The sequence below is a fragment of the Lissotriton helveticus genome, chromosome 1_1, assembly GCF_964261635.1.
Source record: "Lissotriton helveticus chromosome 1_1, aLisHel1.1, whole genome shotgun sequence".
Taxonomy (NCBI): Eukaryota; Metazoa; Chordata; class Amphibia; order Caudata; family Salamandridae; genus Lissotriton; species Lissotriton helveticus.
In genome coordinates, this window is record NC_136057.1 from 2,097,791,448 (window position 1) to 2,097,818,010 (window position 26,563).

The 26,563-nt window shown below is 48.1% G+C and overlaps 1 protein-coding gene across 1 annotated transcript in view; it reads right to left on the reverse strand.

Annotated features, from left to right (window-relative positions):
* Positions 1-13,482: 13,482 nt before the first annotated feature.
* Positions 13,483-26,563, reverse strand: part of SELENOF (selenoprotein F) — a 202,082-nt gene continuing 189,001 nt past the window's right edge. Inside the window, exon 5 of the mRNA XM_078645917.1 lies at positions 13,483-14,541. Coding sequence (XP_078502043.1) covers positions 14,410-14,541 — 132 coding nt within the window. The 3' untranslated portion in view covers positions 13,483-14,409. The remainder of the gene's footprint in view (positions 14,542-26,563) is intronic.

Below are 26,563 nucleotides of genomic sequence, written 5' to 3' on the forward strand. Positions count from 1 at the left end.
CCTGGGGGCTGACTGTCCCCAGGGCCATATATGGCTCCATGCACGCCCTCTTTTTTTCAGTTTTAAGGGCCCCAGGGAGTTGGTGGTCCCCAGAGCCGAGATTGGCCTGTGACGGTCCCTGTAAAAAATAAAGCCCTGGTGAGGTGGTGGTCACCGGGGCTGTACATGGCCCGGACATGGGGGCACCTGCCCCCCTCCCCTTTCAATACCAACATTGGCCCCAGGCAGGTGGTGGCCCCAGAGGATAGACCTCTACTAAAGATCTTCTGCATAGAACATGTACCCCAGAGAGAAAGATGAAGCTACTGCGTGTGAAGTCACAATATATTGTAGGTCTGCAAACGAGCACACCTCTTGGCCTGAATAGAATAGTGAAGAGGAACGGGCAGTGCACTTAGGATACATTAGCACATTTTCTTACTCAATCCATCCCTCAGAATGTAAACTTAGATTATGTATGATGAGACAGCTGGCAAAGTATAGGGCCTCACACAAGCATTTCTGCGTGCAGGCATTATACCATAGATCAGGATTATTTATACGTACACTGTACCCATAACTCGCAGGGACTGAGGAGCACTAGTGGCCCAGCTAATTTTGTTTTGCTTTATAGCCTTTCACTTCTCATTTTTCTGCATGTAACAAATTAAGTTTAGCTGCATCAAACTATCTGTTTTGACAGAAACGATTTTAAAATACACTATTTGCCCATTCAGGACTTCATAAAATGCAGTCCGTTTAAACTACGTGACTGCTAAATGAGCAAGTTACTTACCTTCGGTAACGATGTATCTGTAAGAGACATAGGTTAGTTATAGATTCCTTACCTTAGAATTACCCCTAGGCGTCAGACTGGAGCTGGAGAATTTTTTCTCTTAGCAGTACCTCTGTGTGTCGGTAGGTAGTGTCGGTCGACTCCGTGTCCATTGTCTATATAGATGCCACCCCTATGACCTGATGCCAGTTCTTTCTATTTCCGCGCCAGCCTTACGCAGACCTGGAGAGAGCTACCCCAGTCACTTTGACTAACTTTTTTTTGATATTTTGTCTACTTCTTGAGTCTATCGACTCCTGGTGCACAAGGTATGTCCCAACGCCTGACCAGGTTCAAGCCTTGCGGCTCCTGTCACAAGATAATGTCTGTGATTGATACGCACCTCGTGAGCCTATGGTTTCTGGAGAGCAACCTCAACCCGAAGGAGTGCTCCGACTGCCAGGCCATGAACCCGAAGTCTTTGCGGGAGTGGTCCCAAAAGCTACTGGAGGCCCGGCGGTCGGCTCCGCTTCATTCCTGTTCGAGAGGAAGGTCTCGAGACTGTTCACGGATCACCACCCCAGTCGCACTCCAAGTCTTCGAGGTCTTCGGGTAATTCCAAGAAGAAGGCGGCGAAGAGGCACCAGCGTTCTTTCACTTCCCACCGATCAGCTGATGCGATGCGAGACCAAGAGCGGCGTTGCTCAAAGGTGCAGTCTCCAGGACCCGATTCAGGGACGACTGTACACCTTCCCCCGTTTCCGGGAGCCGGAGCGTCCCCTGCCCAACTTCGTACAATTTATGAAGCCCGCCATCTTATCTTTGAAGACAGCCAGACTCAGTTGGCGCACCTTCAGGACCCCCTGGAGCCGGTTGGGGGTCCTGGGCCTTCGATGCTGGCGGCTTTGGCTCCGGATGGCCCCGTGGGTCCAGTCATTCATCCGGATCAATGCCAGTCTATCTCACTCGACCTTCCCCAGTGCTGATCCTGATGACGCCCCCGGCGCCGACCGTGCCCCCGGTCAGCACCGTCCCCATCCTCACCCCAGAGATGGAGCCGGCCAACATAGGTTCTGACGCCAGAAGGTACTTTTGTTCCCCTGTTCATCCCTGGTGTTCACTTTTGCCCAGATGGTGGTGATGATGAATGTCAGGGGTCGCTGGATCCTTTAGCAGACCAGCTAAGGACATGGGTGACGCCAGTGGTCTGGACACTTCTCCATACAATGGCATGCTTTCTACCCCTACCGTGGCTATGGAGGAGGGAGCGTCCTACGCTGTGGTGCTGAGATGGGCGGCCGAGGTCTTAGGGCCTTGAGCTCCTTTCGGTGGCGGTAAGGACTATCCTCTTGACAGAGGTGCTTGAACCTGCGGCATCCACTTCCCCCCTATTGCGCTTCAATGACGTCCTTCTGGGCACCTGGTCCAAGCCCAGCACAGGGGCTCCTGTGAAAAGGAAGATTGCCCACTGCCATTGCCCGGCCACGTGTGACCTAGTTTTCGTCACCCAAAACCCTTCCCCTTAGAGCTTGGTCCAAGCCTCTTCTTCCAAGGGCGCATTCCCTTCTGCTCTCACAGACAGGAATCCAAGAAGCCAGATCGCCTTGGGAAGCACATGTTCTCTTCCTCCAGCTTGGCACAGCGATCAGTGAATACCGCGTGCCTCTTGGGCCAATACTCCCTTACCATCTGGAATATGGTCGTGCAGGTGCTGCCTCAATACCCGGAGGAGGCCTGGGCCGTTCTCTCCCAGGCAGTGGAGGATGGGAGAGACTCAGCCAAATTCACAATAAGATGTGGAGTGGATACCACCGACTCACTAGGCAGAACGATTGCCACATCAGTAGCCCTTTGGCGCTACGCCTAGTTGAGGACATATGGCTTTCCAGGAAATGTTCAGTCTACCTTGATGGGCATGCCTTTTCGTAGCCGTTGCCTCTTTGGCGACTACTAAATTATGTTAACTATATGTAGCTGAAGAATAGGGTGCAAATTGAGAGCTATACATGTTCTATTATTACCATGTCCGTAGTTTCAAAACTACTGTAGCCACTCCTTGCTTGCATCAATGATAAAATATTGCAGCATGGAGTTTGTTAGGTCTTATGATGACCTTTTACAAAAATATGGTACTAACAAGGAGTTCCCAGTTTTGCTAATTCCCCACAGTTATTAATTAGTCAGAGCGATTTATTGCACACTACAATAGAAATGCATCAAAGATAGCGTATGCCTATCAAGGACTCAATGTTTGAGATAATGGTGAATTTTTTCTTGTCGTGCTACCATAAAGATATTGTGTTAATATTTGAACAATGATTATGTATTAAGACTGTTTATTTATAACTTGCCGTGTAACATCCCTTCGAATAAAATGACTAAAATGCATCATTATAAGATGGCAGCTGCAGCGAAGGCAGATTTCTATTATGTTGTTGTTGGCAGTCCTTTGTTGATATTAAACATTCTTTGACCAATTAATTATGTATTTAAATGGGTCTCATGGTTTGAAACGCCATCGACGAAGGTGCTTGTCAAAACAAGTCTGTTCTTACACCCGTTCGAATAAAGAACATAAACCTTTCACGAGAGTGCTGGCCGTTGCTCTTCAGCTGCAGCATTAATTTACGACAGCGAGTCCACCCTTGCGCAGTATAGCAACCGCCTGTGAGTGCAGAGGCTCTTGGGGAAAAGGAGCGCATATATATATATATATATATAGGGTATTATTAATTCATTCTTGATAGAGCGCATAGCTACCTTTAGTCATCCCATCGCTAGTTGCAACCACAAGAAGTTCCAGTCTTACTGCATTTTCTGGAAGAGCCTCGTTTTTAATTGTTTCCTAAATGTAAAATGGTGGGTCTTTGACCGAAGCTGGATTGGAAGTGTGTTCCATAGAATGGATGCATGGAATGAGAACATACGCCCTCCCGAACATACTCTCAGGATTTTAGGAACCTTCACTTGCAATAGGTTGGCCGATCTCAGGCCGCGAGAGGGTCGGTTAAAGGACATTAAGGAGCGGTTGATATTTGGTCATGTACCCCAGAGGGTCTTGTGCGCAATGCAGTGACTTGAACATTATGCGTTCCGAGATGGGTAACCAATGCAGTGCCTTCCGTGCTGGTTTAGCAGAGTGTTTTCTGGGAATGTTGTGTAGCAGCCTGGCTGCGCAATTTTTTGCACCACCTGAAGTTTCCTTGTGGTGGCATTCGGGATGCCCAGGTATAGTGAATTACAATAGTACAGCCGAGGCAGTATCAATGCTTGTACCATAGTTCTGCGTGCGGTTTCTGAGAGCAAAGGCAATATTTTCCTCAATTGCCTTAGGAGCACGAAGCATATAGCCGCATCTTGTAACGCTGCACGCCACACACTGCTGCACGCCATACACTGCTGCAAGCCTCAGACTGATGCACACCACACACTGCTGCATTACTCACACGTGCATGCTGCACGCCTCACACTGCTGCACGCCTCACACTGCTGCACGCCTCACACTGCCGCACGCCTCACGCTGCCGCACGCCTCATGCTGCCGCACGCCTCACGCTGCCGCACGCCTCACGCTGCCGCACGCCTCACACTGCCGCACGCCTCACACTGTGAGAAGTTAGCCTGGCATATGATGTTCACTATTCTAGTGGGCACCTTACACCAGTCTAAACGACCCTTGTTGATGGTGGTTGTAAAGTCAACCTTATAGACAAGCTATCCTAGTGGTAGCATGGACCAGCAGTCATAGGCTAAGACTTAAGAGAGCATGTGAAGCAAGCTGTTTTACCAATTATAATCCCTTGAATACCAAATGAAAGGACACACACAAGGTATATATCAAATATATATGTAGTTATTTCTAACAAACCCTCTGCACTCTTTATGAGGTCAGAGGTCGAAGTACATCACAAGTTACTCAATTAGCATACAAAAAGTTGCACAAATATAGTTATGCCCTAGTGGCCTCACAAAACATATACTAAGTAAGTGGTATAAGAACCACTACAGAAATAGTAAGTAGGCCTAGGGACTCGCTGGGGCTACACTAAACAACCAAAGGTTAGGAAGTAGGAGACCCACGGGAGACGCAAGCAGTGTCTAAACACAGTCGAGAGTTGCCATTGACTTATAATGGAGAATGAAGAAGTTACAAAGTTACTGTTTAAGGACACTTCCGGATGGACTACGGTAAAACCCCTTTAAACTAGGACACTACGAGAGTCATGACCCACGGGAGCACCGGAGTACTCGTGTTACCTCATCCAGGGAAGCCAGGTGCATAGGTCTTTTTGTGTCGGGTTTCGTCGTCGTTTTCTATGGAGATCTGCAAAGAAGTGCTGCAGGCGACCAGAGGAAAAGTGTCCGGGTGGATCGGTGAAGTGAAGAACCTGAAAGCAGAGGGGACAGAGTATGGGTCACTAGCCAGTGACCCGGAAGGAACCAGGTGATGTCGCGATGATCTCAGGTGAAGAGGTGAAGCTTGTCTCTGCTGCCACGAGGACCAGGAGGTGTCAATGACAACCTGAAGCTGGATTCGAGCTGTCCCACGAAGGATCTAGTTGACTGCGGTGTCTGTATCCGGACTGGACCCAACAAGCCTTATCAAATGCAATCCACGCGGGAAGTGAGGATGGGCTTCAGGTCAGACCAGCAAGGTCTGAGGAGCTTCTCCTTTGCAGGGAAGCTGGAGTAAGCCTGGAGCAACCAGGAAAGCAGTTTGGTTTCAAAGGTTTGTCTTCAGGGGGCTCACTAGCCAGTGGGCTAGCAACCGGGAAGACGCGCTGAGCTGAAATGCAAGAGCGGGCCCCACGCGGCACTCATGGAGTGTGGAGGGCTGAGCTTCGGTGCAAATGGCGCTCGGGTCTGGGGTTTCTCGTACCCCAATGCACAACTGGGAGGGTACCTCGGTAGTCGAGCTGTTAGCAAAATGCAGGATGTCCAGGGTGTCCGGTCCCACGTCTCTCGTGTCTGCCACGGGTCTCAGCTTTGCTGTGGATGTGGGTCAAAGAAGTCTGAGAGTCCAGTTCCTGTGTCGCTGAGTTTTTCGGGTTCCGGCGGGAGCGTCGAGAAAGCAGACCGGCAAGTTACTGGTGGTGTCTGTTTGCACAGGGTGGTCATTCCTTGACCACAAGGGAGATGTCTTCAGTCTTCTAAGCAAAATAGAACGTCGAAGGTCCAAGAGTTCTGTATCAAAGTTTCGTTCCGGAATAATCTAAAGTCCTGGGGACACAGCTCCTACCTTTATACTGATTTTAGGGGCTGGATGACCTGCTAGGTCCCTCCTATGGGTGGACCTGGGAAGGGGGTGGTTACACCCCTTTCCCTTTGTCCAGTTTCGCGCCAGAGCGGGGCTGGAGTGCCCCAGCAACTGGTTTGAACCGGGCTATGGATGGAGCACCTTGTGTGCCCCAGGCAGTGTCTCAAAAAGTATGCCCTCCCTGTCCCAATACACATCTGCCTGTCTGGGGAGGAGCTGGCACCTCCCTGGACAGGAAACCTATTGTCCAGGGCTCCCCTGCCGGAGTTTCGTCCGGCAGCAGGAGGTCAGACTTGTGTCTGTGGCAAGAGCATCCATTTTGTGATGCTGGGGCTCTGTTTAACTTTAACCGGGTAAAGCAGGAACATACATGTCTTTTCCCTCTAGAAGGGTGGAATGCTACCCCCACCACAAGAATTGGCAGGGGGGAGGGGGGGTTAGGGGGGTTAGTATTCCAAAGTGTTTGACACCTTACACGACAAGTTTTGATAAAGCCAAACCAAAGTTAGCATTAACCGCGAGGATTATAATGCACTTAAGAGTATATGGTATGGCTATATCATAGAACAGCTATAAGGAGATTGTTCCAAAAGCTGCAGAGGGGCTCAGCTCATGCTAGGAGGCAACCACTCACATAAAACCAAGCACTCTGCCTCCAGGATTTTCGAGGCCTACCATAGGAGTGACTTATAAGTGCATATGTGTCTATATATATATATATATATATGGAAGATATAGGTATACTATATGTAAGTAAGGGGTGATTACACCATCTTACCCAAGCTGAGTGATCAGCCTGTGGTGTCCGTTTTGATGGCCAGCCAGGAGTGGCATAATACATGCTGCAGCCCCTGGATGCACCCATGCCCTATGGAGAAGTGTGGCTCACTGGTTAGAGGCGGCAGACCCGTAAGCAGAGAACGGCCCGGGACCAGGGTTCGATTCCCGACGCGGCAGGGTTGTGGACCAGGGTCAGCGGACTCGATAATTCTCGCCTCGGTGCCTACTCTAGTCAGAAACCACACTCGGCAACTCTGGGCATCAGCTTGCCTCATCTTCACAACGGCCCCCCCAGACCGCCGGGGATGCTTGGTTGCACCTTAGAGATACCCATCAGGGACCATCTCTCAGGGTGAGCCAGGACGGGTTCCCCAGCGGTCGAAGCGTGGAGATACTCCTCCGGGAGTCGATTCCTAGCGCTATATAAACCCACAATTAAATTAAATTAAATTAAACCTATGGTACACTATACAGGGGCCCACAAAGTGGCCCAATCAGGTATGTACCTAAAGTACATGGTATCAATTTAGAGAGAGAACAGCTGGGCTGTTGGTCTGATTAGCCGGCCCACAGCCACACTAAAGTCGAAAAACCAGAAAATCACAGTAATAAGTGGGGGTGACCATAGGAAGCAGACCCTACTCTCCTACACACGCTGCATTACTCGCACTGCTGCATGGTGCACACTGCCGCACGCCTCACACTGCTGCATGGTGCACACTGCTGCACGCCTCACACTGCTGCACGCCTCACACCGCATACTGCCGCACGCCACACACTGCCGCACGCCACACACTGCCGCACGCCTCACACTGCTGCATTATTCACACTGCTGCATGTTGCACACTGCTGCACGCCTCACACTGCTGCATGTTGCACACTGCTGCACGCCTCACACTGCTGCACGCTGCACACTGCTGCACGCTGCCGCACGCCTCACACTGCTGCACACTGCACACTGCTGCACGTCTCACACTGCTGCACGCCTCACACTGCTGCATTACTCACACTGCTGCATGTTGCACACTGCTGCACGCCTCACTACTGCACACCTCACACTGCTGCACGCCGCTGCATGCCTCACACTGCCACATGCCGCACACTAATGCACGCCACACTGCTGCACGCCTCACACTGCTGCACGCCTCACTGCTGCACGCCTCACACTGCTGCACGCCTCACACTGCTGCACGCCTCACACTGCACACTGCCGCACGCCTCACACTGCCGCATGCCTCACACTGCTGCACGCCTCACACTGCTGCATTACTCACACTGCTGCACACTGCTGCATGCTGCACACGCCTCACACCACATCACTCTAGGACACCACCACATCACTCTAGGACACCACCACATCCCTCAGGGACACCACCACATCCCTTAGGGGCACCACTACATCACTCAGGGGCACCACCACATCACTCAGGGGCACCACTCAGGAACACCACCACATCACTCAGGGACACCGCCACATCACTCAGGGACACCACCACATCACTCAGGGACACCACCACATCACTCAGGGACACCACCACATCACTCAGGGACACCACCACATCACTCTGGGACACCACCATATCACTCTGGGACACCACCACATCACTCTAATACACCACCACATCACTCAGCCCAACCACATCATCACTCAGCACCACAACAGCACCGTCCTTGCTTGCTACCAACAAGCATTGCCATAGCCAATAGGACTCGCATTAGGAAAGTGTAAGCTATTGGCTTTGTGAATAACAATGCTATTAATTTATATATTTTCAAAGCCAACACATATTAAAAAAAATTGTCATTTACAATACCAATAGCTCACACTTTCCTAATGCGAGACCTATTGCATTGCAAATGCTTGTTTTTAGGATTGTCACCTTTCACAGTGAACAGAAGAATTTTTGGAATTTGGAATGTATTATGCATATTGAACAGTTTGCGCTGTGATTTAAGAGACTGTGAAATCTCTATCAAAGTGGGAGACTAAATGAAAGTGGTTTCTTGTAAATATTTGTATTAATGGAATGATGCCGTACGAATTTGGAGTATTATGGTATAATGATCCTATAGATTATAAGGATTCGAGCGTTCTGAAATTTGCCCTGAGGAAGCCCCATTTAGGGCGAAACGCATTTGATGTATTGTTCCATCTCTTTTATGCCACAAGTGGTCCAAGAAGCCATTAAGGGATCACTTTTGACATCACTGAAGAGTCTGGATGATTAATGTTCTGTGCATTTGTGCTTGGAAATATTTATGTTGCTCTCAGTGCTTTTTCTATTGTGCTATAACTGTAGGATCCTTTGGCAGTGGATTAAGGAGGTGGGCAATGTTAACTCAACAGTTTATTTATGACCTGTGTATAGCGAGGTGGTGCGGCTTTGAAGTATCCCTTACTGCCTTCTTTTTGTTTTCTGTATTTCAGAGAAGTGCTTAGGCAGGGACCAGCAGTTTATAAGGAGTAGGTTTGACTCTGCGGTATTCTCTTTCCTTATAGCTCGCCGCACCGAGTAACTCACTCTGAACGTTCAGTTAGGGCATGCTCTGCTGCCAGATGTGAGGCTGATGCAGTGTTTACATTTCTCATTGTTGAGTGTTTGTAGGGCTAATAACTGGTGCCCTGAGTATCTTATGTGCTTTGAGCTAGGACCAGGGGTCATGGCCCCTGGCCCCATAATGGCACGTCCGCTTAGCATCCGCGCTGCCATGCAACTGATGTAAGCAGTGGCTCCCCCTCCTGACCTCTGTCCGCCTCCTGACGCAGTTTCCCTCCACACAATCGGAACACTTCGTGGTGGATCGGGGATTTGGAGAAATTAGCGGGAGAGTTGCGCAGGTGTGGTATGGTATGGTGAGTAAAGTCTAATTATATCTCTCTGTTAATGGGTTAAAGTTCAGGCCAAATTTTGGGGTAAGGGGTGGGTAGTGGTACATGACAGTAAGGGTAATTGTAGGGTTTAGGGGTGGGCCGCGGTAAGGGAGTGGCAAGCGCAATTATAGGGTTATGGGGTGGGTAGTGGCAAAGGGTGGTATGGGAAATTCCAGGAATAATGGGTGGGTATTGGAAAAGGTTGGTAATGGTAATTTTACTGTTTAGGGTTGTAGGGCTGGGTAGTGACAAAGAGTGTTAAGGGTAATTTTAGGGTTATGGGGTGGGTAGTAGTAAAGGCAGGTTACAAGTAAAATGTAAAGAAAAAAAGGAGGGTATGGGGTATTCCCCCCAATAAAGAAAAATAAATATAAACATTTACCTTGCGTGGTAAAGGCATGTGTGAGGAAGGCATACAAGCTAATAAACAGGCATATAGACAAGAGGTAGCTGGGAACCTTAAACTGCAGTTTCCTGTAGGCGCCATTGCCAGCGGCCTACAACATTTACTATTTTATAAAGGGTTCCTAATATTCCAGGCCTTGGGGGTTAGTAAGAACATGAGCGTTTGAAAAAATGCAAATACATGGTCTCCCTTACATGATGGATCCAAAGCCAACTAAGAAAAACACCTTTGTATTATGTTTGAGTTAGTATGTGTGTGCATTGGGAAAAAGGTACCATTATGAAAGCAACATAATATGCATTCACACGACTACTGTATTTAATGGAGAAAGGAAACACTTAGCATATTCAATTGGCAAACAGTAAATGAAAGTAACCAACTTTTGCTACAGTGTTGTACGTAGCGAAAAGCACATTCCAAGAAATCAAAGGAATGCATATTCACAGTACTTAGGCATCCAACAGAAAACTGTCTGTTCAGGCCCAGCAGCAAATGGATCAAGGGTGTTTGTTTGTATGCTATATTGATAACACCATGCTTTCTTCAGAGGCTAATTGGCCTACAAATCTTAGCAATTGTAAAAACAAAATGATTGCTTCTGGCATCCCAGTAAAAGGCATGCTGTGGCAGTTAGTGAAGCACACCCTGTGAAAAGCTAACTCTAAACATGATTTATACCTTCACGCATAGAAATGTGCCTCAAAAACCGAGGAAAAAACCAAAACACCTTCTGGTAAAAGTGACTGCAGAATCCACAAAAAGACAAAGCCAATGGTAGGCAACGGTTGGAATACATTTCTAGGTCAACTTCTAGCATGTCTCCAATATGTCTTTAGGCTTCGGCCTAATTAATCTAATCTGTTTTAGGAATGATGGTGAACACTGAGTCATGGAACTGTGAATACTCCAACATCTGCGATGTGTTTGACAATACTGTGCACTTCATTAAGCAGATGTAAGTAGTATAATGAGTGCTAAAATACCGAAAAGCCCGCCTCCATTTTTTTAGGGGGATGCTGCAGAAGGTATCCATTTGCATAGTAAAAATATTTGACAGTAAAAGAAAAAAATAACAAAACGTGCAATTGCACATTTACCTGAATCCCTCACCAGTAGATTTTCTATTTTACAAAATCTAGAGTCTAAAATCACACAGCAGGAGAAGATAGGAGTATGCTAAGTATTAAAATTGGGTTTGTTGTTGGTAGAGGTAGGCACCCTGTCCAAGCAGGAACTACTCAGATACACACCATAAAAGGCTTAACTTAAGTAGCAATGTGTATAGTATTTGTGCAAAACTTCAAACAGTAACACAGTGAAAACCCCACAAAAAGACTCATCAGTTTAGCAAAATAGATTAGGATTTTACAAAAAAAAAAAAAAAGACCACCACAACAAAAATCCAATAAGTAGAAGTCAACATATGAATTTCTAAAGAATAAAAGTGAAACATAGAGCTTAGACGCAATAAGCGCCTATGGGGTTATTGGATCGCACTGGACTGTGGCAAAGTCAAGAGTTCAGGCTTACTGTGATGGAGGGCGGGCCAAATACAGGAGCCTTGCAAGGCCTGCTGAACAAAAGTACCTTGATCCTGGTAGTTACAACAAGATGTGGGCTGTAGCTGAATGATAAGGTGTTGATCCTGCTGTTGAGGTGATGAGTCTATTTTCTCCACGCAACAATGGTGGTGTGCCGGTTTTGAAGACGAAGCACCGGTTCAGAAATGCGTTGGTCTCGAAGTCGATGCACTAGCTTTTCCGCGCAGTTTAGGGGATGTGCTGATCGTCTCTCACTGCAGCGGCGATGTAGTGGTTCCGATGTGTCGGTTCCGATGGCGACGCCCTGGTTCCGATGGCGATGCACTGGTTCCAAATACAATGCCCCAGTTCTGTTCACGCAATAGAGTTGATGTGTTGATTCTGCTTTACGCAGCAGAGGATGCGTCAGTTTCACTGGAGCAAGCACCTGGATCTACTTCCAATGGAACAGGAGCAGGGAGTGAGACTTGAATATCCCTGAATCTTAAAACAGCCAGCATGCCATTTGACATCACTCTTGGTTCACTTATGACAGTGCAGTTCTTCCTCAGCAGGACATAGGGTAGCGGGCAGCACAGCAGAAAGGCTATTCTTCCAGAGCAGCAGTCCAGCAGAGTGGTAGTCCTTGGGGCAGCAAAGCAGTCCTCCTTTCTGGCTGGGTTTCCTCACAGATCCAGCAGCATCTGATTTAGGGGAGTCGGAGACCCAGTACATATACCCAGTTGTGCCTTTGAAGTGGGGTGACTTCAAAGAGGGGCTTTTAAGTGCACAGAGATCCTTCCTCCCAGCTCTGGCTTCAGACTCGCTACAGGAGGAAATGCAGACCTTGTGTGGGGACAGGTGTGTTAGCTCCTCCCTCCCATCCTGCCAAGATGGCCCATCAGGATGTAGATGCCTCTCAGTAATACCCAAGCTTTTTTTGAGCGTAGCTGTAAAGGGAATGCACAAAGTCCAGCTGTCACCCACCCCAAACATGTGTTGGAAACAGGCTGCAGCCACAAAGGGCTAAGGGACGAAAAATGCCATCTTTCTAAAAGTGACATTTTTAAAAGGGTGAGTGATGAATTCATATTTACCTGTAAAGAGGATTTATCATTTACATTCCAATTACATGAAACATGACAGAGCTTCTCCTCAATCAGGAATTACAGCTTATAAGTTCAATAATGAATTCCCAATGTTAACCTATGAGAGGGGTAGGCTTCACAGTAGTAAAAAATTATTTTCTTTTTACCAATACCAGGACTTGCAAAATGTAGAAGTACATCCTACCTTCGGATTACACAGCACCCTGCACTTATGGCCTACCTTTGTGTGACTGGTATGTAATGAAAGCGGAGTTTGAGGCTTGGTAAAGGATTTTAAATTCCAAGTCGAAATGGCAGTGTAAACTGCACACACAGGCTCTGCAGTGGCAGGCATGTAGCGCACTGAACTAGGGACTTCAAGGTAAATTAAATTGGCCAAACATGCAGATGTACCAATCTAACCATGCTTAGAGGAGACAGCACATGCATCTTAGCACTGGATAGCAGTGGTAAAGTGCTCAGAGTCTTAAAGCCAACTCTAAGATAGTCAGAAAAAGAGGAGGAGGAAGACAAAATGATTGGGTGACCCTTCAGAGGGCCATTTTCCAACAACGAGGATCAGAGTGTCAGTTCCCCCTGCAGTATATCTTAAGATGTTGTTAATTAGATGAAATAAGGATAATCAAACCAAACTGTAAATTAATGTACACACAATACTCCACATTTTAATTAGCCCCAGGGTAACCAGAACAAGTTGTGGTGGAACATCCAGATGGGAAAAATAATAGTCAATTGAAACGTTGAACAAAAATTCAACAATAAATCAAAACTCACATACACTTCCATTCTAACATAATTGTGAATATTTCTTTATTTTATATAGCTTTTAACAGTTTATTTTTTACTGTGTTTAGTCCTACTGCAGCACAGTTATACATTGGTGACAGTACACGTAACATCAGGCTCGCACATGCCTTGAAAAGGTTTTCTGTGGGGCCTTCACTAAAGTGTATCTCACTTAATAACTAATGCAGCACACACATTTTGCTGCATCAGAATGAAAATTACAAAACCATTCTGTACAGTGCATTCATTTTAAACTGAAAAGACAGTTTAGATATACATATAAAAAAAAGAACAGTACAAAATTCCTATAAATCCAAGGGCCATAAGTGTGAGTTTGTGCATCCATTGAGATACTTCTGATCTTCTTTTACACCAATCACACAGTAAAAAGGCATGGTATAATTTCAAAGATTATTAGAAGCTTGTTTCCATATTTGTATAATGCCCCTTACTTATAAAATTCACCAAACATAGAATAAACTCGTGTCCTAAAAGAAATACAGAGTACCAAAGTTACTGCATGTTGGCACCTCACTACTTACAGGACTATTAAATATTCTGGAAATGTTAGTATTGGAAATGCAAAAGGAATATCTCAATTTCCTCAGTTGTGATGGTCCTTGGTTATACAAACATTCACACCTCAAGCAGTCCCGTCAAGCATTGGTTTTCTATACTTTCTAGTAGGTATAAGCTCCGCTTCAAAAAGGGAAAAAGTAATATAAAAAACACAGAACTGCCACGGAACAACTTGAGATCTGGCATTGTATGGCTAAAATAATTTGCAGTACTGAGATTATGAATTCAATGGAAACAATTCAACACAATGCTTTGCTTTTCACACAGCAGGGATGACATATCATTTTCATTATTGTAATCTACTCAAATATGATCTGGAAACATGATATAAAGACTGAAATTTTAATTTAAAGGTGCTCCAATTTTTCACTTAAGAATTCTTCTACGTTGTCTGTATTCCATTTGAGAATGCTTAGTTCCTCAGAGATGTTCCCATTGTCGTCCAAAAGCTTAAGTACAGGATCGGAGCCGCGAACATACTGTAAATAAAGCAGTGGGAAAACGTTAGCTTTGTCTGACAATCCACCAGTTATCAATAGACAGCTGCATAACAATGCCAACAACGTTAAGATTACAGAGGAGAAAATTACTGTAACCAATAATTTTCAATCAACCCTAATGCCTCCATTCCAAAACCATAAACGTAAAGAGGGGTGTATTACTAGGGTGACCAACTGGCATTGGTGCAAATTCAGGACGGTGAGTGTAAAAGTTCAGGACAAAGGGTCAAAATTCAGGACACAAATTCAGGACAGGAGGTCAAAATTCAGGACAAAACTTCAGGACAATAGGTACGTTTTACAGACACATCAGAGGTCGCGCAATAATATATAAGTAAGCCCTGCCATTTCCAAACATATTCAACCATTTGCAAACCTATCCATCATGTATCCTTCATCTATCATTTCACTCATCCATCCCTTCATCCATCCCCTCATCCATCCTTTCACTCATCCTCCATTATCCATCCATCCACCCTTTCACCCTATCCATCTGTACACTTATCCATCCACTCTTCATCCCATCCATAAATCCATTCACTCATCCATTCAGCCATTTACCCTTTCACCAATCCAGCCATCCTTTCACTTACTAATCCTTCCACCCATCCACTCTTTTAGTCATCCATCCATCCTCCCTTTCTCTCTCCATCGACCCTTTCACTTAGCCATCCTTCCTTCCATCCATCCACCCACCCACCCATCCATCTACTCATCCACTCATGAATCCATCCATTGACCCTATCACTCATCCATCATTTCACTCCTTCACACATCTATTCATCCTTTTGTCCATCTACCCTCCCTTTCACTCTCATCCATCCTTACATCCACCCTTTCACTCATACGTCCATTCATTCACCCTTGCACTTATCAATCCATCAATCCATCCATCATTTCACTCATCCACCTACCTACCCATCATCCACCCAACCATCCACCCACCCATCCTTTCACCCACCCACCATCCAATCCACTGATCCCTCCTTTCACCCACCCACCATCCACCCACCCACTCATCCATCCATCCATCCATCCATCCATCCATCCACCCACCCATCATCCATCCACCCTTTCACCCACCCACTCTCCATCCATCCTTTCACCCACCCATCATCCATCCATCCGTCCTTCCCCTCATTATCCATCCATCCTTCCCCTCATCATCCATCCATCCTTTTCCCTCATCATCCATCCATCCTTTTCCCTTATCATCCATCCATCCTTTTCCCTCATCATCCATCCATCTACCCACCCACTCTCCATCCATCCATCCTTTCACCCACCCATCATCGTTCCATCCGTCCTTCCCCTCATCATCCATCCATCCCCTCATCATCTATCCATCCTTTTCCCTAATCATCCATCCATCATTTTCCCTAATCATCCATCATTTTCCCTCATCATCCATCCATCCTTCTACCCACCCACTCATCATCCATTCATCCTTCCCCTCATCATCCATCCATGCTTCCCCTCATCATCCATCCATCCTTTCACCCACCCCTTCATCATCCATCCATCCATCCACCCACCCTTCCCCTCATCATCCATCCATCCACCCTTCCCCTCATCATCCATCCATCCACCCTTCCCCTCATCATCCATCCATCCATCCACCCTTCCCCCTCATCATCCATCCATCCATCCATCCACCCTTCCCCTCATCATCCATCCATCCACCCTTCCCCTCATCATCCATCCATCCATCCACCCTTCCCCTCATCATCCATCCTTTCACCCACCCCTCATCCATCCATCCATCCATCCATCCATCCATCCATCCATCCATCCATCCTTCCATCCGTCCGTCCTTCCCCTCATCATCCATCCATCCATCCATCCTTTTTCCTCATCATCCATCCTTTTTCCTCATCATCCATCCTTTTTCCTCATCATCCATCCTTTTCCCTCATCATCCATCCATCCCCTTTTCCCTCATCATCCATCCATCCATTTATCCTTCTACCCACCCACTCATCATCCATCCATCCTTCCCCTCATCATCCATCCATCCTTCCCCTCATCATCCATCCTTCCCCTCATCATCCATCCATCCATCCATCCATCCATCCTTCCCCTCATCATCCATGCATGCATCCATCCATCCCCGCATCCATTCATCCATCCATCCATTCATCCATCCCCTCATCATCCATCCATCCATCCATCCATCCATCCTTCCATCCTACCATCCTTCCACCCTTCCCCTCATCATCCATCCTTCCCGTCATCATCCATCCTTTTACCCACCCATCCATCCATCCTTTTACCCACCCATCCATCCATCCATCCAGACATCCATCCATTCCCTCATCCATCCATTCCCTCATCCATCCATCCATCCATCCCCTCATCCATCCATCCATCCCATCATCCATCCATCCTTCCCCTCACCCATCCATCCATCCCATCTATTTATCCTTCCCCTCGTCCATCCATCCTTCCCCTCCATCCATCCATCCTTCTCCTCATCCATCATCCTTCTCCTCATCCATCATCCTTCCCCTCATCCATCATCCAGCTACCCTTCCACCCATACATCCAGCTATTTACATTTTCTCTCCATCCTTCCCCTCACTCATCAATCCATCCATCCTCCCTCATTAGCCATTTATTCAATCTTTCATTCATCCATTCACCATTTCACTAATTCATCCAGCCATTCACCCTTCCCTTCACTTACTTACTCGCCCACCTTTCCATATTGATTTTGAGCTGAGCCCTTTTGAGAAGAGGCCCATCAAGAGCTTCACCCTCGCTGCAGGGGCCGTTCCAGGACTGGGACAGAAGCCACCCAGGGTGGAGACAGGATCCACCACAGGGGGGGGACAAGAGCCATCACAGGCGGGGGTGGACTGGAGCCACAACATGGGGGGACAGGAGCCATCACTGAGGGGAGGGCAGGAGCCATCACAGGAGAGGGAACAGGATCCACCAGGGTGGGCCCAGAGGTGGGCATGCAGTATTCTAGTATCATCTTGGGCTCCTCGCCCCATCCTACACAAGACAACGAAGACAGGCTCTCTGTCCAAAATGCCATCCCCCACTGTGATGTATAGTATCACCCTCACAGGATCTAGCTACAAATGGGCTACCCCTGATCTGGCAAGGCCTGTCGGAGGCCAGCCCCTCGCCCCTAGTAGACTACCTACCCCGGGGAAAGAAACTGCAGGAAACCCGCAGGGGGGTCACTGACCGAAAGCATGTCAGCTAAGAGGGCATAGAGGTGCCCCTCCAGCCTACTTCCAGCAAAGTGTGCCAAACGAAGGTCACCCCCATTGTTCCCCACAACATAATGCACCCCAGCCAAGAAAGACAGTTGGTCGCGTTAGCCAACTTGTCAAAAGGGGAGGACTTTTGGAGTGTCTAGGCAGATCTAGCTGAACCCTCTCGTGGAGCATGCCTGCTCATCCATCCGCCCCTATGAGTCATATATAATGCGGCTTAGAAGTACAAAATACAGAAGCCACACATAGAGCAGTCATGCCTAGCCGACCACGAGCTGGCCACCCTATGACGAGGCTCACAGGTCAATTGTGTGACATTCATTAGATCAGTGCACAAGGGGGCATTGGGATATTTCCCAGAATGTAGTAAAATACAGCCATGCAGTTCAGCTAAAGCAATCATCTACATGGCCGCGTGAATGCCAACATGCGACCCCCGCTAGAAACCAACTATATATGCCATAAAGTATCCACCAGAGCCGCGGAGGAGCCAGGGTGTAGAGGTAAAGGTGAGATAAGGCAGGAGGGGGAATGATAGCTAAAGCAGGCCCAAATTATCCGTGCAACTATACTATGCAACACCAAGGATCCAAATTGCCGGGGAAAGCAAAACTGGCGAGGCTGGGTCCAACTAATCAGGGGTCTTGGCGAGGGTCTGAAGGAATGAGAAAAAGTGTGACAATGCACGCAAACTAATCTGCAGGGCTACATAGCTTGCTCAGGCAAGAATGCTGAGAGATGCTTGGCAAATGGCCGCTGATCTCAGGTCTCGATATCTTTACTTGCAAAAGGAGCGCCAACAACAACAAGCCCCTCTGATGGTTTAATCAATACTTCAGGGTGCCCAAGAAAGTAAGCCACAAATATATCATACGTGCATATCAAACCAATGAATAGCTGTCTCCATCCAAGGCTGTCAATGGGTCAACTGCTGTGTGTGACATGTCCATGGATTCAGTGCACTATGGGAGACATGAAAGGGCCTGAAAAACACTTTCTAGCCAGCACTAGCATAAGAAGCAGGGAGGAGACCCAAAAGTGTAAGGACACCCAATTACCCAGCCAGAGACTCTATAAGGCCAAGGAAAAAGGCTGCTATAGACCGCTCATCCCGCGCTGGAGTGTGCCTGTGAAAGACACTAACATAGATACGTTATTTGGGGAGTCAGGGAGCCAGGTGTGAAATGAGACTGTGTAGCTCAAAAGGAGCAGAGAACACAACCTTCCGTAGCCCACCATGAGCTAGCCGCCCCCCAGCAAGGCTGCCTACTTCAGCCTGCCAAGTGAGACTTTATCCTATCGGTGCACTAAGAATGACCTGCGAAGGCTATGGTAGACACTTACTTGTTAGAAAGAAACACAGGAGAGGAGGGAAACCTGCTATCACTGACAATACCCAAGAGACCAGCAAGGAGCTCTAAGCAGAGCTGGTTAGGTTGTCTAATGGGATATCTCCGTCTAGGAGAGTGCCTGCGTGAGACCGACCTATGCAAAATGGTGGTCCGCTGCCCGATGTGGAAAAGGACTGACGTGGCAGATGCTGTACCAAAGAACACAAACCATTACTGCACATGGGATGTATGATATGCCCAGACACACTCGGTGAAACGAGACACGCAAATAACTGTCACAGAGGATGAAAGAAATGCTACACTCTATAACTGCTTGCCAAGAGAACACCCCGTTCTAGCCTAGTGGATAGCGAATTGCCCAGGCTCAACAGTAGTTCTGATAGCAAAAACATCCCAAAATTGCACAGGAGCTACCTGCCCTGCTTACGTTCCACTTGACTACCACTGAATCGATATTATGCGGCGTAGCCTGCGCGCCCCAAACGCCAGGACAGGAGTGATGCCCGGGGCGAATAAAGTAACCCCAGGCCCTGGCTCACTGCTCCCACAGTGTCTATGACCCACAAACCTGTAGATGGGTCAGGAGACACCCCCAAGTGGGACGAGCAGAGCTCCAGCATGGGTCGCACATACCAATCAATTAGAAGCCCTGCCCCCTCCCAGTTAAAAACCTCACCTTTCCCTGAATGAGGAAGGGGCCAACAAAGCTCTCCCACGCTACCAAGGCTAACTCTCGTTGTCAGTTCGAGAACTAGATTAACCAATAACAGTCCGTAAGGAGTAGAGTGGGCAATCACTTGCGTACCTCCCGGCACAGAATCAGTAGTGCAGTCTATGTCTTGCCACTAAGTCAAATCGTCCCAGAGCCGAGTCGAAATGACCGATGAACTTGGATTGAGAGGAAAATCATAACCACCGCGTTCCCTAACCACACTAATCAGGAACACGTCCTAGTGACCTCTCTAAATGCGAAAGGGACCCAAAATTGACACAAGGTCGAAACCCCATTGCCTGTGCAAAAACTTCCCAGTGACTAGAGAAACGATAGCTGCAAAATGCAGTGTAAACCTTCTACTAAAAAATAGTACTCCTTGCACCCTGCATGCTACACTTGTACCCCGAAACACCTGATTGCTACCTTGATAACGAGATAGCTTCCTGTCTAGTACAGGTGCCACCAAAGCTTACGTAACGGTAGTACTGGAGTATGGCTGACTGCCAATGTAATGCCGCCCATAACCTCTACTTACTCATGTACGCTTATGGAACTTGCGCCCTTGCCACATATTCCTCCTGTAAAGCACCGTTACCTAAATCATGTTAAAATTAAACGTGTGCACAAATAGTTCCCGTGTAACCGTTCTGTCCAAGATTTGGAGCGCCTGACACCTACGGGTAGAGTACGCGCTAAATAAAGGCAAAATAAAAGGGGATATGAGAAAGAGAACTGAAGCGGGCTGCGAAGCGTGGAGAAGCCTCGAACCCAGTTCCCCCGCATGCCTTATTAATCGTGCACAACTAGGCACATATCAGCGACTCACAGGCAGATGTAGGCCCAGGGGAAACACGTGGGCCCATGATAGTACACTGTCTTACTGAATTGACACCTTGCCAAAAAGTCCACCCGTTCCCCTAATTAACTGTGGCACCAATGGAGCGGCCCCTTGAACCAGCCAAGGCCGTCCGACACGAGGGTGGCCAGGAGGTGCCATACACGAGGTCACGGCAATCCTGGAAAGATGCGGCGAACAAACGACCGTGGTGGCCCGCGAAGCGAACCTGGGAAACTCGCGGTGCTGCGCATGACATAGAGCGCGCTACGGGCAGTGCCATCGGCCTTGGAGACTAGAAAACGTCCCCGACAGACGCTACTTCCTTTCAGGGCATACGAAATGCAACGGACGAAATCTTTACCTCTGAATAAAGAAGGTACTCCTTAAGCGCCGCAGTGCGGGAGCCTAATAATCAGGAAAGGACGTTATGTTGTAACCCAAGACACAACCAAGGAAGGCCGCAACTGCTAAAGAATAGCTTCCCCACTTGGGAAAGCGGAAACTACCCGGCCTGTGCAGCAACCCTTCTCTGAATAAAGATCACATCGCGCGAGACCTACTGCAAGTAAATGCTTGTAGCTCTAGCTGCTGGCAATTCCAGGTGTGGCAGCTTCCAGCAATTACCCCTGCTAATTACGTGATAATGTACCTGAAGAAGAAACTACAATGAAACAGCCGCGGCTGCGGCTCGAACCCTGTTCTCATGCACAGAGACCGCAGCCTTCAAAGAAGAGCCGCCACTACTCACCAAGAGGGAATCAATCCTAGCCCGAAGAAGAAGAGTCTGTAGCAACCAATGAAGGCCGCAACTGCTTGAAAATAGCTTCCCCGCTTGGGAAAGCGGAAACTACCCGGCCTGCGCAGCGAACCCTGTTCTGAATAAAGATCACGTCGCGCGAGACCTACTGCTAGTAAATGCCTGAAACTCTTGCAGCTAGCAATGGGAAAATATAGCGAGAGAACACGGCGTGTGCACCGCTACGCCATACATGTGCCAAAATGCGCAAAAGGCACCGGGGAATCAATAGCAAAGCTTTGCGCTTCACCCTGGTGATGACCGGCAACGCGGCCCGCAGGCCGAATGGTACGTCACGAGGCGATGGAACAAAAACAGAGGAGGAAATCCATAAGACCAAATCGTAGCAGACCCACAGAGTGCCCATGTACGCCCGCAGCCTCCTGCGCGCAGAGTCGTAATCGCGTGTCTTGCCGGAGAACGAACAGCAGAAAACACGGTCACCGTACCCCTTACACCCCCTACATGGTGAAGTGGCAGCCTCGCCTGAACTCTCGCCCCGGACCATCTATACGCATGCGCCTCTCACAACAAATAGCGCATAAAAATGGCCGTCCACAACTGTAAACTCAGAGGGTTGACCAAGATGCCACTCTGCCCCTCAAAATGGCCGCACCTGGACGCCATAAACCTCTATGCATTGGACTGATAATGCACCTCAAAATGGCCGCACCTGGACGGCATTACCACGTGGGGCAAAAGAGAAACAATCCCAAAATTAGCACCAACTCTGTAATCTGTCCCCGAGTCCATGAGTAAACCCCCTATTGGAAACTGAATCAAGCTGCTTGATGAATTCCAAATTTGACACCCTGCTGTTAGGACAGGACAAGCTCGCCCCCGATTGCTCAGACACCCCCGAAACAAAGAAGGAAGGCTAGCCCCGAAACGTACTAGTCAAGGCACTCCATGATGTGTCGCTTAACCCTGCATCGCCAGCTACAGGTGCTTGAACGCCCCGCAAACCCCGATGCATGGACGCCTACCGAAAATATCACGAAACTCACAAAAACGTATAAATCTTCCCCGGGCGGTATCCACAACTGCAGAGACGTCTAGCTACCCATTCAGGCACCCAGGGAAGCTAGGGCAGCTAGCGCACATACAGCAACATAAATTGTAGCAGGCCCCACCCCGGGCTCTCTGATTACTTGCTTAGACCGAGTGTAGGAAATATGCACGAGCGCCGCAAGCTGCATGCAAAGACACGGAAGGGGTGCCGGTGACGCCCCCCTCCGACCTACTGAAAGGCCAGTCCGTCCTGTCCCGTAAAAGTGTACGCCTTGACCGAATCCAAAACGTGCCCGTTCCGAAGGCGAGACAAGGCCCCTAATCATTTTCAAATGTCAACAGACACTGCAAAGTCTAAGGCAGCGCCATCGCCAGTCAAAGAACCCGGGGGAAGGGCTCATCACGCTGTGTACATCAGCCCCCCACAGTGAAACCGCGCCAGCTTAAGAGCGCAAACAGAGCTCCCCCCCCGCTCCCTACTCCCAAAGCAGGCAAGGAGAAAGGGCGGCCACGAACGTCCAGCACAACTTCCCTAGACTGCGAACCCCCAAGGCACCCTTGCCCGACAGATGTGGAACAGCGCGAGGCCTCGCCACCCCCAGAGGGCATGCAGTCTCCAAGAAAAGCCTGAGCATGCTGGGGCGGAGGAAAAAGCAACCCCCAGAGCCCCCCAGTATTTGGCAACATTCTACTGCAAGACTAGACCGACTGGTCACAAAGGCAACTAGGGACTCTATACGCGTTTAGAAATAGCCCGGATATAACCCGAAGGAGACAGAGCGCTTGACATTGTGAACGGAGCAGCCGTTCCGAGAACAACCCCCGACGTAGGGCACCAACACGCCTCCCAGCGCCACTCTCACCAAGCGCCTGCTTCCCTCCTGTGCCACTCCAATGCCCTCAGACCAGAAGAAGCCAAATCTACGCGAGACCGCAGGCCCGCACTCCACTCTTACCCCTCGTTGAAACAAAGAATCCACCACGGCCCCACATGCAAAACCTGCTGGCTGTGAGCGCGGAGACCTGTGAGCGCAAAGCGCCTTCTTCCCCATCCGCTCACACGTCGCCCGCATGGTGAATAACACAGCACCCAGAGCCAAAAGACAGGCAGCAGCCCCACGACCGCCCAGTCCCCGAACAATAAAGATGTGAGTGCATAGAAACCCACCAGCAGTCCCATGGCTCACTAAGAAAAAACAAGCTGTTGAAAAGCGATCAACCAGAGTGATCCCAAAACCAACATACCGTGGCCGGGCATCGCGCAAACCGCTATGCCAAATCACTTCCGTAGTCCCCTCACCCAAAAAGTAAAAAACCCCGAACCATCCCGAGGGGGATGACTCACCACAAGTCCGAAACACCGTCGCCAGACAAGGCCTCAGGCCGAAGCACGGAGTGCACCCCAAACGGCGTCAGGGTGAGGGGACAGCGGACAAAGAGGCCGCTCGGTGGGTGGGGGAGGAATATATACTCTCCCCCGCCCACCCCATGCCGGAAGTGACGTGCGGGACCCTCCAGGGTCTGAAAGAGCTGGGCTGCCCCGTGTGCCATCTTGTGGCACTACGGTGGCCGCCCTCTTACTAGTGTCCCCTGCGGGGACGTGTCGGCCGGCCTGCAGTACTTACAGGAGATACTCTAAGAGAACTGATTGTCCTCCATACTTTGTTAATCAGTGTGGGTGCGATTGCGCCATTTCTTTATTGTATTACATTAAAAACTGCATTTTTGAAGAACCGAGGTTTGCTTACAATTTAGTGACAGTAATTAAGCTCGGTGAAGAGAAGCACATGCTGCCTCGGTGTAATCAGGGGGTGTAATCTGGCCGAGTCTAGGATGTTTGGGGCCCTGGGTAGAAATGGAATGCGTGAGCCCCCCTCTAAATAGCAGAGACATGATGCATTCAGGGCTGTTTGCATGTGAATAGATGTCGCTGCTCCTGAACCTGCAGCCCCTCCCTCTCAGTCACCTTCGAGCACCTCTTAACAGGTCATCAAGAGCTGGAGGTGTGAGGGTTGCCATCCCGCTGCGCCTCTCCATTGCTGCTAAGTATCTGAGGAGCTTTGGTGCAGCATCGGAGTGAAGAAGGGAGGTGGGTGCAAGCTGTGCCGGCTTTAGGGTGAGGCAACCAGTGCCCTGTTAAAATGACGGACAAATGGCGTCCGTTAAAGAATCCTTCACGGACAACGGACAGGCGGCCGAAATTACAGACTGTCCGTGAAATTTACGGACGGTTGACACCCTATGTATTACTGAAAAGTATCCACTTTTTAAGTAAAAATCAATGACAAAAAACAAAATGCAGACTGAAAATGCAGGTTAAATCTTGTAGACACAGTACTAGAGTTAACAGTGGAACATCTACCTTGAAAACATTGAAAAGCTTACAGTAGGGCATAGAGTCGTAGACAGTTAGTGAGAATGTGCAACATAAAAATGAAAATGCCTGGTATAAGGAACTTGAGATGTTCTCATAATAGCTTTATGGCATACCGATAACCAATAGCATCAGCGGAACCAAGTGCCATGTATGATATGTGTAGATGTCAGAATGTATAGAGATGCATGACACACAAAGTACCAACATTCTATTTCTACCAACGAAATTTTTTCAGTTTAAAAATCTGCCCAAAATGATGAGAAGAACACTAGCATGCATACTTTGGCAGAGTCCTCAAAAACCACAGTAAGTAAAACTTGTATATTTGTTTTTCGATAGAAATCATAAAAGTGTACATGATAAAATTAGGCAAACAAAAATGGATCTCTAAATCTCAGCCAAAAACAGGTTACAAAACCAGGTAAATAAAACGGTAAACATTGTTTACCACGGATGCGATACAACGCATGCCATTAAAACACGGTCATTACAATGACTGAGTTGTAACATTACATACCATTACAACCCAAGTCGTTACAACAACTGTGACAACGTGCTGTAGGGGGCAAAAGGTGTTGGATTTAAAATCAAACACCTTCCCTACTGTTGCACAGACTGGAGTTGGAATAGTAAATAATACTATTCCAAAATCCAGCACCCCACCTACAGCAAGTCGATCTAATGACTTGCGTTGTAATGGTATACGATGTAACAACACAGTCGTTGTAATGACCGTTTTGTAATGGCATGCGTTGTAAACGCATGCGATGTAACATGGCCTATTCAAATAAAACATTAGTAGGCCATAAACATAGCAAAAACATAGCATAATAAAAACAGTGCTATATAAAAAGAACCGAAATCATATTGATTACACAATACAAGTGTTTAGTGCCCAAGCAGAACCACAGATAAAAAGCAGGACAAAAAAAACAAATAGTGAGTGACTAACATTTTAAAGAACCAGAATGGGAGTCTCACTTTTTAAAATTCATGTTCAAAAGAAGCTTTTGTGCTTATAGTGGAGACCGTTAAATCTTGGGCATGTCATAACAACGTGAAAAGCGTCAGGGGGTAAACATCATCACACGAACCTGCCAGAAGATCTGACACTTTAAACCGAAACCCTTTACCCTTTAGGCAAGAACAGTTAATGGAACAAGTTAAATCTCAAGTAACAGCCTGCAAAGAAAATTGGATATCTCGAACATCAAATATGGTTCCAACCTAGGAACAGTTTTCACTATAATGAAATGGCGCACAAGCGCTTATGAAGGTGCCGCAGCCTCACATTCCGCTACTGCCTCTGTTAGAAAGGCCTGCTTTAGTCAGGGAATGTCCTTTCTCCCTATACGTTCAGGCTCTGCAAATAATTTGAGGTGGACCAGGGACGAGAGTTTGCCTGATAGATCATACTGTCCAAGGACAGACAGTCACAAACGAAGAACCTGTTAAGAGGGAGGTCCTCCTTTAGCCAAATGGACATCCAGAGTAACAGGGGATATAATCCAATTAGGTCGGAGATGTACGCTACTGCCACTTCCTCGTGGAGCATCTCAGAGGGGGTGCTCTGGGAGACCCTTAGAAGACCTTTCAAGAAGGAATTCTCAACGACCTGTAACGGGAAGGAGGACACAAACCCCCAAATATATGAACCATAGCAAGCCATCGTAGCGCACTTT